This window comes from Scyliorhinus torazame, chromosome 11, assembly GCF_047496885.1.
Source record: "Scyliorhinus torazame isolate Kashiwa2021f chromosome 11, sScyTor2.1, whole genome shotgun sequence".
NCBI lineage: Eukaryota > Metazoa > Chordata > Chondrichthyes > Carcharhiniformes > Scyliorhinidae > Scyliorhinus > Scyliorhinus torazame.
In genome coordinates, this window is record NC_092717.1 from 108,544,861 (window position 1) to 108,561,910 (window position 17,050).

Consider the following 17,050-nt stretch of genomic DNA (forward strand, 5'->3'; position numbering starts at 1 on the left):
TTTGGCAAATCACGTAAGTTTCTATATTTTTGCGTTAAATTCTTGACAAAATAGTTTTGGGTTCAAAGTACAATGCTTCTAAGCATGTATATTTTGTGAAGGCAGAGCAATCATAGGAATGTTTTGCGTTAAATTCTTACTGCACAGTAACTTACCCTCTCTCAATAAGGAATGTGTCACGCCAAATCCTGGCCTTCTTATTTGAACGGAATCTGGAAGAAAAGACATGCTTGCTATCAGACGGTAACTTATCTATGCCATTGCTGAGCCAACACATCTGTCGGTTACCTTATCGAGAGAATGCCAGTGGGTGTCTCCGCCACTAAGTGTACGCCCTGGGAATGACCAAGGAGACTGCTTTAGGAATATGGGGCTGGATTCTCTGATTTTGAGGCTATGTCCCCACGCCGGCGTGGGAACAGTGACGTTTTACGACAGAACAATTGGCATAAAATGTCCACCGATCCTCTGTTTGGCTGGGGGCTAGCATCAAGGCAGCATAGAGCACCCGGCTCTAGCTGCCGATACATCCGAGAGAATTACCGGCTCCGTGGCCGTGCATGCGCACGGGGGCGGCCGCTCGCAGAGCCGGCCTGCGAAATAGTGCCCAATCTTTGGCCGGCTCGCATGCCCTGGACCACCCCCCAATAGTGCCCCCAGCAAGTCTCCAACCCCTGGCAAAGGTTGGTGGAATTGCAGGATATGTGGCAGATGAAGTTTATCAGAATGATACATTTAGTAGGAAGAAAGAGGAAAGGCATTATAAACTAAAGGATACAATTGTGAAGAAGAAGCAGAAACAGAGACCCCAGGGAATAAATAGCTTTATAAATGGAGGGTAAGAGTACAAGAACAAGGAAGTTATGAAGAACCTTAAGAAAACACTGGTTCAGCCTCAACTGGAATATTATATCCAATTCCGAGCACCACACTTCAGGTACAATGTGAAGGCTCTCGAGAGGGTTCAGAAAAGACTTTCAAGAATGGTTTCAGGGAGGAGGGAATCAGTTATGTGGATAGGTTGGAGAATTTGCGGTTGTTCATCTTAGAGGAAAAGTTGAGTGGAGATTTTATAAATGTGTTTCAAATCATGAGGGGTTTAGACAGAGCAGATAGGGTGAAACTGTTCCCATTGGTAGAAGGATCAAAAACAGATAACACTGATTTAAAGTGATTGGCGAAAGAACCAAATGTGACATGAGGAAAAATGATCTTTCAGACAGAGTGTTACAATCGGGAAAGCATTGCCTGAAAGGCTGGTGGAGGCACATTCAATTGTAGCTTTGAAAAGGAATACATGTGTGAAAGGAAGAAAATACACGGCTACTGGAAAAGGGTAGGGGAGTGGGTCTAGCTAAATTGTTCTTTCATAGAACTGTCGAGGACTCTTGGGGCCATGGCCTCTTTCTCTGTCGTCGCCGCGATTCTGAATCTGGTTGCATTGTTCCTTATTATTCCTCTCTGGTTCCCATTTTATTATTTCAATCTTCCTGCAGCACACATATAGGTGTCTGGACACAATTGTTTAAGCTGACCTGTTCCTTGGTTTCTCAGATTCCAAGAGTTTCAGGATAGACTTGCCATCCATATCTGGTGGAATATCAAGGCCTGCAATATCCAGGATGGTGGGAGCGAGGTCAATATTCAGAACCAGCTGAGGAATACTGTTGGAATAAGCACAACCACAATGTATGGAATATCACAAGTTAAGCACTAAACCTAAACATAACTAAGCGCGAACTCTTGTACACAGAAGGCAAAGAAACATGATTTAAGAGCTAACAGTGCTCAAAACCCAAAATGAGAAGATGCAACAAACACCCTCTGCTGCCTCCACATCGCTGTATTGAGTCTGTGGCTTCTGTAAGCGTAGGCCACGCAATGAGACCCCAGTCCTGAGCAGGCACTGATCTGGTTGCCCCCCTTCTCCCTGAGCATTGGGGTAAAGATTAGAAAATCAGCTCTATATTCTGCTGCATTGTCCCCTTGAAGGAAAGCATTTCAATCTCCAAAAATCCTTGATGAAAGCATTTTTCTAATTTCCCTTCTTCTGTTAACAGTTAACAAAGTTTTTGCACTGGTTTTCCAACTATTTGCTCTTTTACTAAAACCTTGGGTTGTATTTTATGCTGGTGGCAGGGTCCAGCTCACAGCACAAAAGTCAAGGGTGAGCCTTCCCCTGTTCCGTTGGCCATTTAATGACCACCAAGCCATTGACTGGCTTGGGGCGAGGCTTCCATTCCCAACGGGCAGGAAGTCCCACATCTGAGAGCGGCAGGTCAATCAAATGGCCTGCACTTCTCTTGTCCCATAGGGAAGCTGCTGTGATGGTACTGGGCCTCAAGTTAAGCCTGGGCTTTCACCAGGCACTGATTGGCAGGGGGGAACTGATTGGCAGAGGGGGGGACTGATTGGCAGGGTCTGGCGAGCGGGACAATGAGAGTGGGGGCTGGGGTGGACAGGACAGGAGTGAGTAGAAATGTGGGATTGGGGTGGGAATACCTAATGGAGCAAGGAGAGGCTTCAATAAAGAAAGTTACCCCTTCTTTGCCCGGCCACCAACCTGACATTTAGTGCGGGCCTCCCAGGCTGAGGCTAAATTCCCAGCAGCCACTGGAGGAGGGCCTTGAGTATAATCATTAATTGACCATTTAAAACCTCAGTTGGCCCATAGGAAAGCAGGCCTCCCATTTCTTCCCTGTCACTGGTAGAAGTGTAGTCGGGGTGGGTGCCAGGAACAGCACCATTGACATGGCATCCAATTTTAATTTAGGTTTTCCAGTCATTTGAATGAAACATGGCAAAAGATGTAGAAGATTACACATTTAGTGCCATGGACTGGGTTTCCTGGTCCCACCAGTGCCGGGCATCATTGGGGATGGGACAGGAAAATTTGGACGGCAGCCACAAGTCTATTCAATTTTGGATGTTCACCAAATGTTCCCGTCCCACCCGAGACGATGTCCCCCACTGGTGGGACCAGAAAACCCCACTCATAGGAATGAGAATTATCAAGGAATTTGAATGAATAGATTGTAAACACTGTGAACTGACACATTCATATTCATCAATATCTTCTTTTCATTCTTTTTTAAAATTCATTCTCTATTTTCCTTACTGTTCCAAATTCTCTACAGTTTCTCTTTATTTCTATTAAAATAATTTCAGACTGCCTAACCTCTCACGAGACGTACCCTACATCCCCTCCCCATATGCCTCTCCCAATCTGTCTCCTTATTAGTTCAAATCCTTGTTTTATTGATGAAAAGTAGCTTAAAACTGATCACATTAGAATTGCCCCTGATATCCTGGGCTAAGGTGAGGAATTTCCAGCTGGGCTTCCCACTCAACATTGCTATTTATTGACCCCTGATGGCAAGTAGTTATGGGCATGTGCATGCATTGGGTTTAGATGTGATGTTCATGACTAGGTTGCTAACTCACATAATGCATGGTCCTTTATACAAGACACTAGAGGGCTACCAGCCCTCACAGATTCATGCCACAGAAAGGATTGCCACCTCCAGCAGAGTACGTTAAAAACTATAGGTAAAATAATACTTTGGTGTGGTGATATCATAATAAAGCCGTGGGAGCACAGATTTAACGGAAAGAAAATCATAGGCTAGAGGTCCACAATTTCACATGACATGCAATAGGACCACTGAAGCTGAATTTATGTCTCAATAAGTCTAGCCATGAAGTGTTCAGAAATGAGGAAGGAAAATCTGCTTTCAGAATTCATAATAAGGTATTCTGTGACATTGCATCTCATTGAGATGAGCTGCATCACCTGTCCTCTCACTCCACATTTCCAAATAGGTTTATGAACATCTTTGCTCCCCAATTTTTATTTAGGCCAATTTTCTTCTCTTCTCCAAGGAATGAAAGTGCTGACTTGTGCGGGAGTGCAGATTGCCCTCTGATACCTTGCAAATCAGCGATTTCAATGTGCTTATTATGTTACATATGGGGTGGCATGGTGGCACAGTAGTTAGCACTGCTGCCTCACAGCACCAGGGACCCAGGTTCATTCCCAGCCTTGGTGACTCTCTGTGTGGAGTCTGCACATACTCCCCGTGTCTGCGTGAGTTTCCTCCAGGTGCTCCGGTCTCCTCCCACTGTCCAAAGATGTGCAGTTTAGGTGAATTGGTCATGCTAAATTGCCCATTAGTGTCCCAAGACGGGGAGGTAAGATGGGGTTATGGGGCTATGGGAATAGAGCAGGGTATGGGCCTAGATAGGTGCTCTTTCAGAGGGTCAGTATAGACTCGATGGATCAAATGGCCTCCTTCTGTGGGAATTTAATGAAATCAGCACTGTTGTCCTTCATTAGGCATTCATGTTTTAGCAATTTTATTTATTGGGTATATTTACGTGCTTGTTACGGGTGCTCAAGAGCCCAGTGATTCAAATCTCTTTTTACTGGTCATAGACTTTGTAAGTGGGACCTCCTTTCCTCTAGTTTCCTTACAAGTGCATTTTGCACGGTCATAATTGACATTGTGTTGTATTTCTAATAAATTTAACTGTCATATTCATTACTCGTACCGCAAATGGTTTATTACTGTTGGGAAGTACAAAGTACCAGTTTGTAGACTGCCTGAATATAGAATATAAAATAGAATTCTCAACTATTCCCAGCAAACTTGGAAATTCTAGAAATAATCCCTTACATTGACCCTGGTTCCACATTTGGTCCACGAACAAAGAACGGAACCCGGATATCGAAGTCATATGGCATTGATTTTCCCTTTACTAGCCCAAATTGCCCAATATGGTAACCATGGTCTGCAGTGTAGATGACATAAGTGTTGTCCAGTTCCCCAGTCTCTGCAAGCATCTGAAACATCTAAAGCATAATACAGGTTGTTTTATCATTATTTTAACTGGTTGCAAAATAGCAAGGAAAATATTTTCATGAAAACTGTTATTCTGCTGCCATAACAATTAAACTCATAATCCCCCTCTAATTTAACAACCTGCTTTCTCATGTGCTGCTGCGCAAAAGTTAAAGTCCCATTTAATATTAAACGGTCTAGTCATGCTACTTACCCTGTCAACAGAGTCATCCACTGACATAAGTGTCTGCAGCCTCTTCCTCTGAAGAATGTTGGTAAATTCCATATGGATAGGCCTCATTGCCCCTGTGAACTGCATAATCCAGTGCTTGTCCATATTTGGGGCATAGTTATAGCTTGGAGTACTGAAGACAAGAAAATAAGCAAGGTTCAGCATCACTGGTTGAAATATTTCTCATTTATCAATTTACGGTTTCTATATTCAATGATCTGCGTTCTTATGACCTATATGGTCCTAAAAGAGGAAGGGCAGATTTAAAATAAACATCCTGGGGACTGTGTTCCATGATTTAGCAGTGGACCAATACCAATGTGAGTTTGGGAGTCGGTCGGTCCCTGGAGGTTCGAGGTCAACCCACATGTCTGAGGGTCCTGCATCAAGTAAATCACTGCTGCTTCTAATGCTGCAATCTTCATTATAACCTGCGACAGAGTTCCTTGCTCCTCAGGAATCAACTTTGATGAGCGTTTCAGGGAATGCACTTGAGCTTCAGAAGAGCTTCTTTTCATTTCTAGATGACAATGTCCCAATTAACTCAATCATGGATGGTTAAACAATTTACAGGCCAATTAGATAGCTGTGGACATTGTTAGGGCAGAATGGGTATGTAAGTGACTTGTACACTGTACCGCTCACCATAAATACTTTGCAGTGTCCAAACTTATGACTAATAGCTCATGATACTGTTCAAAAATATAATTCCAGAGGCACACTCCCTAAAGAATAAGCATACCAGCAGACAGCAATGCTAAACCAATGTTGCTGATCTCCATTAGGTCAGACCAACATGTACTTAAGAACTCATACCTTGCAAAATTCAGAGATAAAATCAGTTAAACTACGATTACTATTGAAATGCACTTCCAATTTATCTCCACATAACTGAAATAAAACAAGAATTAACAAAAATGTTGGGACATATTTTAATTGCTATAAATATATTAGATTGGTCATAACATCTTTTAATGTTGATTTCAAGATTAAAAGGCTTTTATCATATTTGGAAGAACATAGGTATTATTTTTGCCATCTGCTGGCAATGTGGTTAGCACTGCTGCCTCACAGCTCCAGGGTCCCAGATTCAATTCCAGTCTCGGGTCACTGTCTGTATGCAGTTTGCAAGTTCTCTCTGTGTCTGCGTGGGTTTCCACTGGGTGCTCCGGTTTCCTCCCACAGCCCAAAGATGTGCAGGTTAGCTGGATTGGCCATGCTAAATTGCCCTTTAAGTGTCCAAAACGTTAGGTGGGGTTACTGGGTTATGGGGATAGGGTGGAGGTCTAAGCTTAAGTAGGGTGCTCTTTCCAAGGGCCAGTGCAGACTCGATGAGCCGAATGGCCTCCTTCTGCTCTGTAAATTCTATGATCTGTGTTGCTATTAATATTATTTTAATTGTTAATTTCGTAAACATTAAAACTTCCTTTAAGGCAAAGGGAATATAAAGAAGCTCAACATGACTTACAGAGTTTTCTTTGCACAATGTTTTAAGAATTGAATTTGTTTGAAAATGCCAGATTTTGGCACTAACACACTTTAATGGCAGCATGATCAGTTTGCAATGCCACATGTCTGTTATTAATCTTCTGTTGGTGTCAGTGAGTTCAACCCATGAAATAAGGTCATATTCCATATGTTACCCCTAAATCCAACCTCTGTACCACATGGATTCTTCCTTGAAGCTGTGTTAGATGGATGTTCCCCCGTCTCAAAGCTGTCAGTACAAATGAACATAAGGGCAACTAACTGAACTCATTTTAAAATAGGTGAGGGAATGCAAAATATTCAGGGCAGTATTCTCCGTTCCACCAGCCACGTGTTTCAGGGCCGTGCGCCGTTCGCTGGCAGTGGGATTCTATTTTCCCGTGGCCTGTCAATGGGATTTCCCATTGTAACCGCCCCACGCCACCGAGAAACCTGCTGGTTGGGGTGCGCTGCCGGCAGAGGAATTCCAGCCATAATGATAATAATCAGGACACCATGGGATGCTCCAGCGGCCACGCTGCATTGGAAAAGCAGCTTACTGCGATGCAACGTGGCCGCTTTGGGATCTACCCGTTCGCAACGCCTTGCGAGATTCAACGCATATTAGAGCGAGGCAATAAGCCTTGGGGGAGCACCATTCAGCACTCATCCCCACAAACGGGGACCAGACAGAACGGCACTTGTGAGGGTCTCCCAGGGGATCGGAGGCCCCAGCTGTATGCCCTTTGCCAGAATGGTGCTTTGCACTGCTGGCGCCACCAGCCTGGCATCCAGGCAGAGACACCCAGATGCCAGCATGGCACTGCCAATGTGCCCAGGTGGCACTGCCAGCTGGCATGGGCACTGCCAATGTGCCCAGCTGCCATTTTCTGCATGTGCATGATCGGACCGGGGACCCTCCCATGTTGCATTTGGGGGGGGGAGGGTCGGGGATTGTTTTGAGAGTCTCGGAGATCGGGACGTTACTAAAAATGGCGTCCCGATATCTTGCTACAATGGGGAGTTCCGGTGAGCGGAGCACCCCACTGTGCAAAACGGGGCTATGTGCGGCCTCGGCTGCACGTTCCCTGCGTAGGCCCCGTATTCAACGCGGGTCGCGCTAAATAGTCATGCGTTTCTCGACATGCGAGTGCCAGGAAACACGCAGCTAAATGCGCTCGCCACGTGACTTTCTTCCCTTTTGGGAGAACCGTGCCCCATATATATAATCCAGTAAATTTAACGATCATAACATTTAATTTATTAACATTAAATTAAATACTCTACAAAGAGATACAGGGTGGAATTGTTCATTCAGGAGACTATGTCCAGTGGTGAAGGAGAAAGTCAACGTGATTCCTCTCGGTGGCTCAATCTTCTGCTGGTAAACTCATTAATTATGCATCTGGTGGTGTCTCGGCGAATCTTCTGGTGCGCGAGACAGGAAGTTTTCCTACCCGTCGTCATGGGGGCGAAGGTCCTGATGACTGATTAAATCTCACCCAGACAGCCATTTACTCAATGGAGCCCAGGTGCTCCACGTGACTCCTGTAAAGTCCTTGCTGCCGCAGCTCAGATGGGGGAAGCTGACAGATCTGAGCAAACACATCCCGCAATATAGGAGGGCACCTTTGTCATCGCCTTTCGGTCATCCTTAGAGAAGAGCGCCACTGGCGATACACCAATGGTGGAGCCAATGTTCTCTGTTGTCATCTAGCCTACCCGGTACAAACCTGTGGTTATTATAAATCGGGGTCCAAATCGATGCTCCCTCCACTCTATCGAAAACTCTTCCCTACCATTCTAAGCGGCAGTTCCCCCAGTCCCTTCCCCTGCCCTCATGCCTGGATCGCGAACATCTCGCTTTTCCCCATGTTCAACTTATACCCTGAAAAATTGCCAAATTTCCCCAAGATTCGCATTACTTCCCCCAATCCCCTCCAACGGGTACGAAATGTACAAGAGCAGGTCACCTGTGTGGAGCGAGACCTGGTGCTCCACCCCACCCACCCCCCCGAACCAGCCCTTTCCAGTTCCTAGAGGCTCTTAACGCCATGGTCAATGGCTCTATGGCCACAGCAAACAGTAACGGGGAGAGGGGGCATCCTTGCCTCGTCCCTCTGTATAGTTTAAAATACCCCAACCTCAGCCGGTTCATACGCACACTCGCTACTGGTGCCTGATAGAGCAACCGCACCCAATCAATAAAGCCCTCACCAAACCCAAACCTTCCCAGCGCCTCCCACAGGTAATTCCACGCCACCCAATCAAAGGCCTTCTCTGCATCCATCGCTACCACCACCTCCACCTCCTCTCCTTCTGAGGGCATCATAATAACATTTAGAAGCCTTCGAACATTGGCCTTGAGTTGCCTGTCCTTAACATATCCCGTCTGGTAATCCCCTATCACCCCCAGGACACAGTCCTCTATCCTTGCGGCCAGTATCTTAGCCAGCAGTTTGGCATCCACATCCAGTAGAGAAATCGGCCTATATGACCCGCATTGCTCCGGATCCTTCTCCCATTTCAGGATCAATGAAATCGAGGCCTGCGACATTGTTGGGGGGGAGGACTCCCTTCTCTCTTGCTTTGTTAAATGTCCTCACCAGCAGTGGGCTCAATATCGCTGAAAACTTCTTATAGAATTCCACCGGGTTGCCGTCCGCACCGGCCTTGCCCGACTGCATGCCCTCCAGCCCCTCAATTATTTCCTCAATTTCAATTGGGGCTCCCAGCCCTTCCACCAAGTCCTCATCTACCCAAGGGCACCTCAACTGATCCAAAACTGCCTCATCCTCTCCACCCCAGCCGGGGGTTCCGACTCATAATTTACTATAAAAGTCCTTAAACACCTTGTTTGCAACTGCTGGGTCCAGGACAGTATTACCGTCTCTACTCTTTACTTTACCGATCTCCCCAGCAGCTTCCCTTTTCCTGAGCTGGTGCGCCAACATTCTGCTTGCCTTTTCCCCGTACTCATAAATCGCCCCCCTTGCCTTCCTCAACTGTTCCACTGCTTTCCCTGTGGTCAACAGCCCAAACTCCGCCTGTAACCTCCGCCGCTCCCTCAGTAGCCCCACGTCCGGGGCCTCCGAGTATCTCCTGTCCACCTGGAGTATCTCCTCCACTAATCTATCCTTCTCGGCACATTCCTCTGTGGGCCAGTATCGAGATTATTTCCCCTCTGACTACTGCCTTCAAAGCTTCCCAACCGTCACTGCAGACACCTCCCCTGTATCATTTGTTTCCAGGTAGTTCTGGATGGACTTGTTAACCCGTCCACAACTTGCTTCGTCCGCCAACAACCCCACATCCATTCTCCAAACGGGCGTTGCCCTCTCTCCACACTGACCCGTATATCCACCCAATGCGGGGCATGATCCGACACGGCGATTGCCGAGTACTCAGTATCCACCACCTTCGGTATTAGCTCAGAACAAAAAAGTTGACACGAGAGTATAGGCAGCACGGTAGCATTGTTGGGCAGCACGGTAGCATTGTGGATAGCACAATTGCTTCACAGCTCCAGGGTCCCAGGTTCGATTCCGGCTTGGGTCACTGTCTATGCGGAGTCTGCACTTCCTCCCCGTGTGTGCGTGGGTTTCCTCGGGGTGCACCGGTTTCCTCCCATAGTCCAAAGATGTGCGGGTTAGGTGGATTGGCCATGATAAATTGCCCTTAGTGTCCAAAGTTTCCCTTGGTGTTGGGTGGGGTTACTGGGTTATGGGGATAGGGTGGAGGTGTTGACCGTGGGTAGGGTGCTCTTTCTAAGAGCCAGTGCAGACTCGATGGGCCGAATGGCCTCCTTCTGCACTGTAAATTCTATGATACCTTGTGGACATGTGAGAAAAAGCAAAACACCTTCGTCCTCGGCCATGCAAACCTCCATGGGTCTACTCCCCTCCTTCTGTTCCATAAATCCCTTCAATTCCTTTGCCGCAGCCGGCCTCCTCCCTGTCCTGGATTTTGACCGGTCCAATTCCGGATCAATGACTGTATTGAAGTCCCCTCCCATGATCAGGTTATGTGACTCTAAGTTCATATATGTTCACAAGTACCACCCGTACTCCCTCCAGCTTCCCACTCACCATTATGTACCTACCCCACCTTGAATCTCCCTGCCTCGAATGCCACTCGTTTGCTGATACGATTCTCCCTGCTTCGAATGCCACTCATTTGCTGATCAAGATCGCTGCCCCCCTGGTCTTTCAGTCCAGTCCTGAATGGAACACATGGCTGACCCACCCTTTCCTCAATCTCGTCTGGTCTGTAACCAATAGGGTGTCTCTTGTAGCATTGCCACGTCCATCTTCAGCCCCCTCAAACGTGAGCCCTCTTGACCGGTCCCATTCAGTCCTCTAACGTCCCATGTGATCAGCCTGGTCGGGGGGGCTTCCAACCCCCCACCCCCACCCCGCCGACTAGCCATCACCCTTTTTAGGCCAGCCTCGAGCTTGCGCCCTCCGCTTCCTCGAGTCCCCACTCGGGCAGTCGTCGCTTCCGACCCCCCTTTTGTCCCCCAGTAACAGTTCCTCCCCTGTCAGCAAAGCAGCTCCCCCCCCTCCCCCCCCCCTGGCAACAACACTAGAAACCCAATCCCCCAAGTCAAGCTCCAGCTTAACACCTGCTCATCCCCCACTGTGCTTCCGAGAGTCAGCTGACCCATGCTGACTTGAAAGCGCCCACCCTTGGCACCAAGGAGTCTGTCTCCCTATTGTTCTCTCCCCTCTCCACCCACATGAATAAAAGCATCACATTCCCCAGTCAACAAACAGCCGAAAGAAAACAGTGAAGAAACAGTCACTCTAGAAAAATAATTACCCAAAAAGCAGAAGCAAATTCAAAGCCCACCCCCCCCCCTCTAACCAGCTCCCTGCAAGACAAAGCAACCTTTAACCATCCTCCCAGCCCCTTATTTCACATAACGCTACTTAAATTTATACAATCCAGCACAACAAATCGCTGCCCCAGTACTTCCCCAAGGCTTCAGTGTCTTTTAATTCACCTCCAGCTTCATTTCTTTAATAAAAGTCCATACTTAGTCTGGTGTTTCAAAGTAGAAGTCCTGTTCCTCATGTGTGATCCACAGGCGGGCTGGGTACAGCATCCCGAACTTCACCTCCTTCTGAAAGAGGGTCGTTTTGCCCGATTGAACCCAGCTCGCCTCTTGGCCAAATCTGCTCCCAGGTCCTGATAAATGCGCAACTCACAGTTCTCCCACTTGCTGCTCCGTTCTTTCTTGCCCCACCGCAAAATGTGTTCCTTGTCCATGAAATGGTGAAAACGTACCACCATGACCCTCAGCGGCTCGTTCGCTCGGTGCTTCCTCGCGAGGGCTCTGTGCGCTCTGTCCAATTCCAGGGGTCGAGGGAATTCCCCGGCACCCATTAACTTCTCCAACATGTCTGTCACATAAGCTCTCGCATCCGATCCCTCACTGCCTTCAGGGAGGCCGAAAATTCTGAGATTCGGCCTTCTGGACCTATTCACCAGGTCCTCCAGCTTCTCCTGCATTGTTTTCTGGCGGTCGTTCATCATCCCCACCTTTGTTTTCCGGCACGGTTATGTACTCATCGTGCTCGGACACCTTTTGTTCCACCTCCTGGGTCGCTCTCCCGTGGGTTTCCTGATTCTGAACCACTTGATCAATCAAAGCCTTAATCGGGTCCAGCGTGTCCTTCTTCAGCTTGGCGAAGCAATCCTCGAAAAACTTCACCAGCTGATCCGTCGACCACTGTGCCGTCTCCCCACGGCCTTGCTGCCCCACCATGCTCTCCCGTGTTACCAGCTCTGCTTGCGGCTCCCTTATCGGACTTTGTCGTCTCACACGGCCACTTCTGGTCCAATTCTCCATACACCAGAGGTGGATTTCTCCTTACTGTCTCACTCTTCACCGATTTATCCCATAAAATCCGGAACAAAACGGGGGAAAAAGATCCAAAAGTCCGTCACAGGCGGGAGCTATCAAATGTGCGACCTACTCCTCCATGGCCACCACCGGATGTCCCAATCAAGCTATCTATTCTATTCTTTTTTTGGGGGGGGGTTGGGGGTATTGAGCCTCACCCTGCTCCGGTTGGGTTTGGGGCAGGGTGTTGGGTTTGGGGAGTTGTTGGGTTTGGGGGGGTGGGTGTTGGGGGGGGGGGTGTGTTGGGTTGGGGGGTATTGGGGGGGTTGGGTGTATTGAGCCTCACACTGCCCGGGTTGGGTTTTGGGGTGGGGTGTTGGGTTTGGGGGGTTGGGGGAGTGTTGTGTTTGGGAGGGGGGTTGGGGGGGGGGTATTGCGGGGCTTGGGGGTATTGAGCCTCACCCTGCCCCGGTTGGGTTTTGGGGCGGGGTGTTGGGTTTGGGGGTGGGGGGGTGTTGGGTTTGGGGGGTGGGGGGGGGTGTTGGGTTTGGGGGTGGGGGGGTGTTGGGTTTTGGGGGGTTTGGGTGTTGGGTTTGGGGGGTGGGAGGGGTGTTGGGTTTGGGGGGTGGGGGGGTGTTGGGTTTTGGGGGTGGGGGGGTTGGGTTTGGGGGGTGGGGGGGGTTGGATTTGGGGGGGTGGGGGGTTGTTGGATTTGGGGGGTGGGGGGTGTTGGGTTTGGGGGGGTGGGGTTGGGTTTGGGGGGGTGGGGGTTGGGTTTGGGGGGGTGGGGGTTGGGTTTGGGGGGGTGGGGGTTGGGGGGGGTTGGGTTGGGGGTATTGAGCCTCACCCTGCCTCTGCCGCGTCTCCAGCAGCTTCTGCGGCGGGTTCTCGTTCAAATTCTTCAGAACCCTCGAGAAGGTGGCGGGGGGCAGAGCCACCCGCAGCTATCTATTCTAATCCCATTTCCAGCACTTGGTCCGTAGACTTGCATGCTATGACATTTCAAGTGCTCATTTAAATCATTCTTAAATGATTGTGGGGGCTACTACATCTACCACCCTTTCAGGCAGTGAGTTCCAGATTTCCACCAACCCTTGGGTGAAAAGATTTTTACTTCAAATCCCCTCTTAATTAATATCTTCCCCATTTTCATAAATCTATATCCCTTGGTTACTGACTTCATTGCTAAGGGGAAAAGTTATTTCTTATCCCTTAATAATTTTGTACATCTCAATCAGGTCTAAAATATATTTTCTATATGAAAATGAAAGATAGTATTGGTTTAAAATTAATTTTGATTAATAACAATTTTCTTTTCATTGAATTGAAGTGCAAGTTACGAGAATCTAAATATAGGCTGATTTCCAATCCTTCAGATTTATTTTCAATATTCAATACTGCAAGTGCATTTTTCACTGGTATAGACTGTGCCATTCATAACAGCTCCACATACGCCTTCGGAATCAGCCATTTGTTATTCATGCCTGCTAAGGTTCATTAAATAGCACATAAAAAATAATGATATGCCATCGCAATACATTTGAAAACTCCAAACTAACATCTCCCACTCGAGGCAGAATACATCCATTAGCCCCAAATGATTAAGAGTATTGGATAAATGACGGCTGACATACCGCATTGCGGATTCTTGTTCCCATTTTAAATTATACCCCAAATCATCCAGCCTTTTGCCTACTAACCACTTAGAAATCCTGAAGCTCGAGTATATTAACAGACAGGAGTGCAGATAATTCCATTTCCACTTGTGACCTAATTTAACCAGCTTTTCACTTTCAAATTTGAATACATAAACGTTGTCTGAACAATTAATCCGTCCAAGACTGAGATTCCTCTGACCTGCCGCGCATATTTGCAGTTGTTATGGGTGAGGCGTTTTCAGAACCCCAAAATGTATCATGGAGTTCAACCAACCTCCCCCTTTAATGTATTTGTTGCTTTTCCGAGCACATGGCTTGTTCCCTAGGTGTGGAATTACAATTATGGACACATGGGTTTTTAAACACAAAACAATGTTTATTCCATGAACTCAACTTAACATCTTAAATAAACATTGGATCTCTTAACACCCCTTACTTCAAAGATAACTCCGAAAATATTACAACAGTAAATAATCCCTCAAAATGTTCCTTCAAACTTCCAAGAGACTTAACACCTTTAAACAGAATCACATCAGATTAAAGGCTTTACTATTATGAGTTTAAATCACCCAAATGATCCAGAGAAAGTCTTTCATGGCAGAGATCACAGCAAATCCAGCTCACTGCAAACACAGACATTCCCCAAGCTCTTTTCCTCCAAACTGAAACTTCAAAATGGCTGAACTGCTCAGCTCTACCCACTCTCTGACATCACTGTTTTCTTAAAGGTACATTACTTAAACATCCATGTCTTAAAGGTACTCTCACATGACACAGTTGTAAGAAGTCATAATTAGTGGATATGTTTTTCTTTTACCTTCTAACTTTCTTTCGCTGATTTAATCTTTCCTCAGTCTCCGTTTCCTTCTTCCCTTCCATCTCTCTTTTTAGTAATTAATTGCCCTTAGTGTCCTTAGTGGGGTTACTGGGTTACGGGGATAGGGTGAAGGCGTAGGCTTGAGTAGGGTGCTCTTTCCAAGGGCTGGTGCAGACTCGATGGGCCAAATGGCCTCCTTCTGCATCGTAAATTCTATGATACTATGATTAAACAAAGTAGGCTAACTGAATGCAAGTACGTGCTTGTCATAATGTATCATTGGAAATAGTGTTTGCATGTAATTTTGTATTGCAACGTATGTAATGTTTCTAGTTGACTTGTTAGTGAGCCCGTGCTTCTAGTAGAATCATAGAAAGTTACAGCACAGAAGGAGGCTATTCAGCCCATCTTGTCCATGCTAGTCCAAGAACACCCAGATGTCATTTCTAATCCCACCTTCCTAGTATAACAGCTTTTGGAGGTGCTAATGCAATCTAAATGGGGAGGTTCTGGGACCATTTTCCCTTGGATACAAAAAGTGCACAAATTAAACGAGCAAATAACATAATGTCAATTAATTTACATAGAATTGTATGATGATAAGAACAGAAGCCATTCAGCCCTTTCATGCCTGTACCAGATCTTTGAAAGAGTCATTCAGTTAGTCCCACCATCGTGCTCTTCCCAATAGCTCCATCAGTTTGTCCCTTTCATGTATTAATTCAATTTCTTTTTGAAAGTTATTTGGGATCAGCTTTCACCATCCTTCCAGGCAGCGCATTCCATTCAGAACAACTCACTGTGGAAAGAATGTTTTCCTCATTTTGCCTCTGGTTTGAACAAACAAAGAACAAAGAAATGTACAGCACAGGAACAGGCCCTTCGGCCCTCCAAGTCCGTGCCGACCATGCTGCCCGACTAAACTACAATCCTCTACACTTCCTGGGTCCGTATCCCTCTATTCCCATCCTATTCATGTATTTGTCAAGATGCCCCTTAAATGTCACTATCGTCCCTGCTTCCACCACCTCCTCCGGTAGCGAGTTCCAGGCACCCACTACCCTCTGTGTAAAAAAACTTGCCTCGTACATCTACTCTAAACCTTGCCCCTCTCACCTTAAACCTATGCCCCCTAGTAATTGACCCCTCTACCCCGGGGAAAAGCCTCTGACTATCCACTCTTGTCTATGCCCCTCATAATTTTGTAGACCTCTATCAGGTCGCCCCTCAACCTCCTTCATTCCAGTGAAAACAAACCGAGTTTATTCAACTGCTCCTCATAGCTAATGCCCTCCATACCAGGCAACATTCTGGTAAATCTCTTCTGCACACTCTCTAAAGCCTCCACATCCTTCTGGTAGTGTGGCGAGCAGAATTGAACACTATACTCCAAGTGTGGCCTAACTAAGGTTCTATACAGCTGCAACATGACTTGCCAATTCTTATACTCAATGCCCCGGCCAATGAAGGCAAGCATGCCGTATGCCTTCTTGACTACCTTCTCCACCTGTGTTGCCCCTTTCAGTGACCTGTGGACCTGCACTCCTAGATCTCTTTGACTTTCAATACTCTTGAGGGTTCCACCATTCACTGTATATTCCCTACCTGCATTAGACCTTCCAAAATGCATTACCTCACATTTGTCCGGATTAAACTCCATCTGCCATCTCTCCGCCCAAGTCTCCAAACAATCTAAATCCTGCTGTATCCTCTGACAGTCCTCATCGCTATCCGCAATTCCACCAACCTTTGTGTCGTCTGCAATTTGCAATTAGCTTGAATCTGTGTTCCTGGTTATTGACCCTTCTGCCACTGGAAACCATTATTTAATTTTATCAAAGTACTTAGTAGCTTTGAACATCCCTAAGAAATTATCCGTTTCTCTGCTCTCAGAAGAACTCAAGTAATTTCTCCAAATAATTTAAGTTCCTTTTCCTTGGTGCCATTCTAGTGAATCTCCTTTGCACCTTCTCTAAGGCCATGCCTTCCTTCCGAGGACTTTTTTAACATTCATCTCAACTTGCCAGAACTATCTGTTCCTGCATACATTTAAAATTATATCATTTAGTTTATATGCCTCTCCTCATTCTTCCTTGGGTGGCATGGTGGCACAGTGGTTAGAACTGGTGCCTCACAGTGCCAGGAACCCAGGTTCAATTCCGTACTCAGGTGACGGTCTGTGTGGAG

General features: G+C 46.9%; 1 protein-coding gene across 13 annotated transcripts in view; it reads right to left on the bottom strand.

The window, feature by feature from the left end:
• The window catches only part of sulf1 (sulfatase 1), an 821,278-nt gene that overhangs the window by 114,533 nt on the left and 689,695 nt on the right, over positions 1 to 17,050 (bottom strand). For 12 of the 13 annotated variants that reach the window (XM_072467605.1, XM_072467606.1, XM_072467604.1 and 9 more), the window contains 4 exons: positions 5,056 to 5,206; positions 4,677 to 4,852; positions 1,536 to 1,664; positions 156 to 212 (listed from right to left, as the gene is read on the bottom strand). In XM_072467605.1, the coding sequence (XP_072323706.1) occupies positions 156 to 212; positions 1,536 to 1,664; positions 4,677 to 4,852; positions 5,056 to 5,206 (513 nt within the window). The remainder of the gene's footprint in view (positions 1 to 155; positions 213 to 1,535; positions 1,665 to 4,676; positions 4,853 to 5,055; positions 5,207 to 17,050) is intronic. The other variant, XM_072467608.1, reaches the window with a different exon arrangement.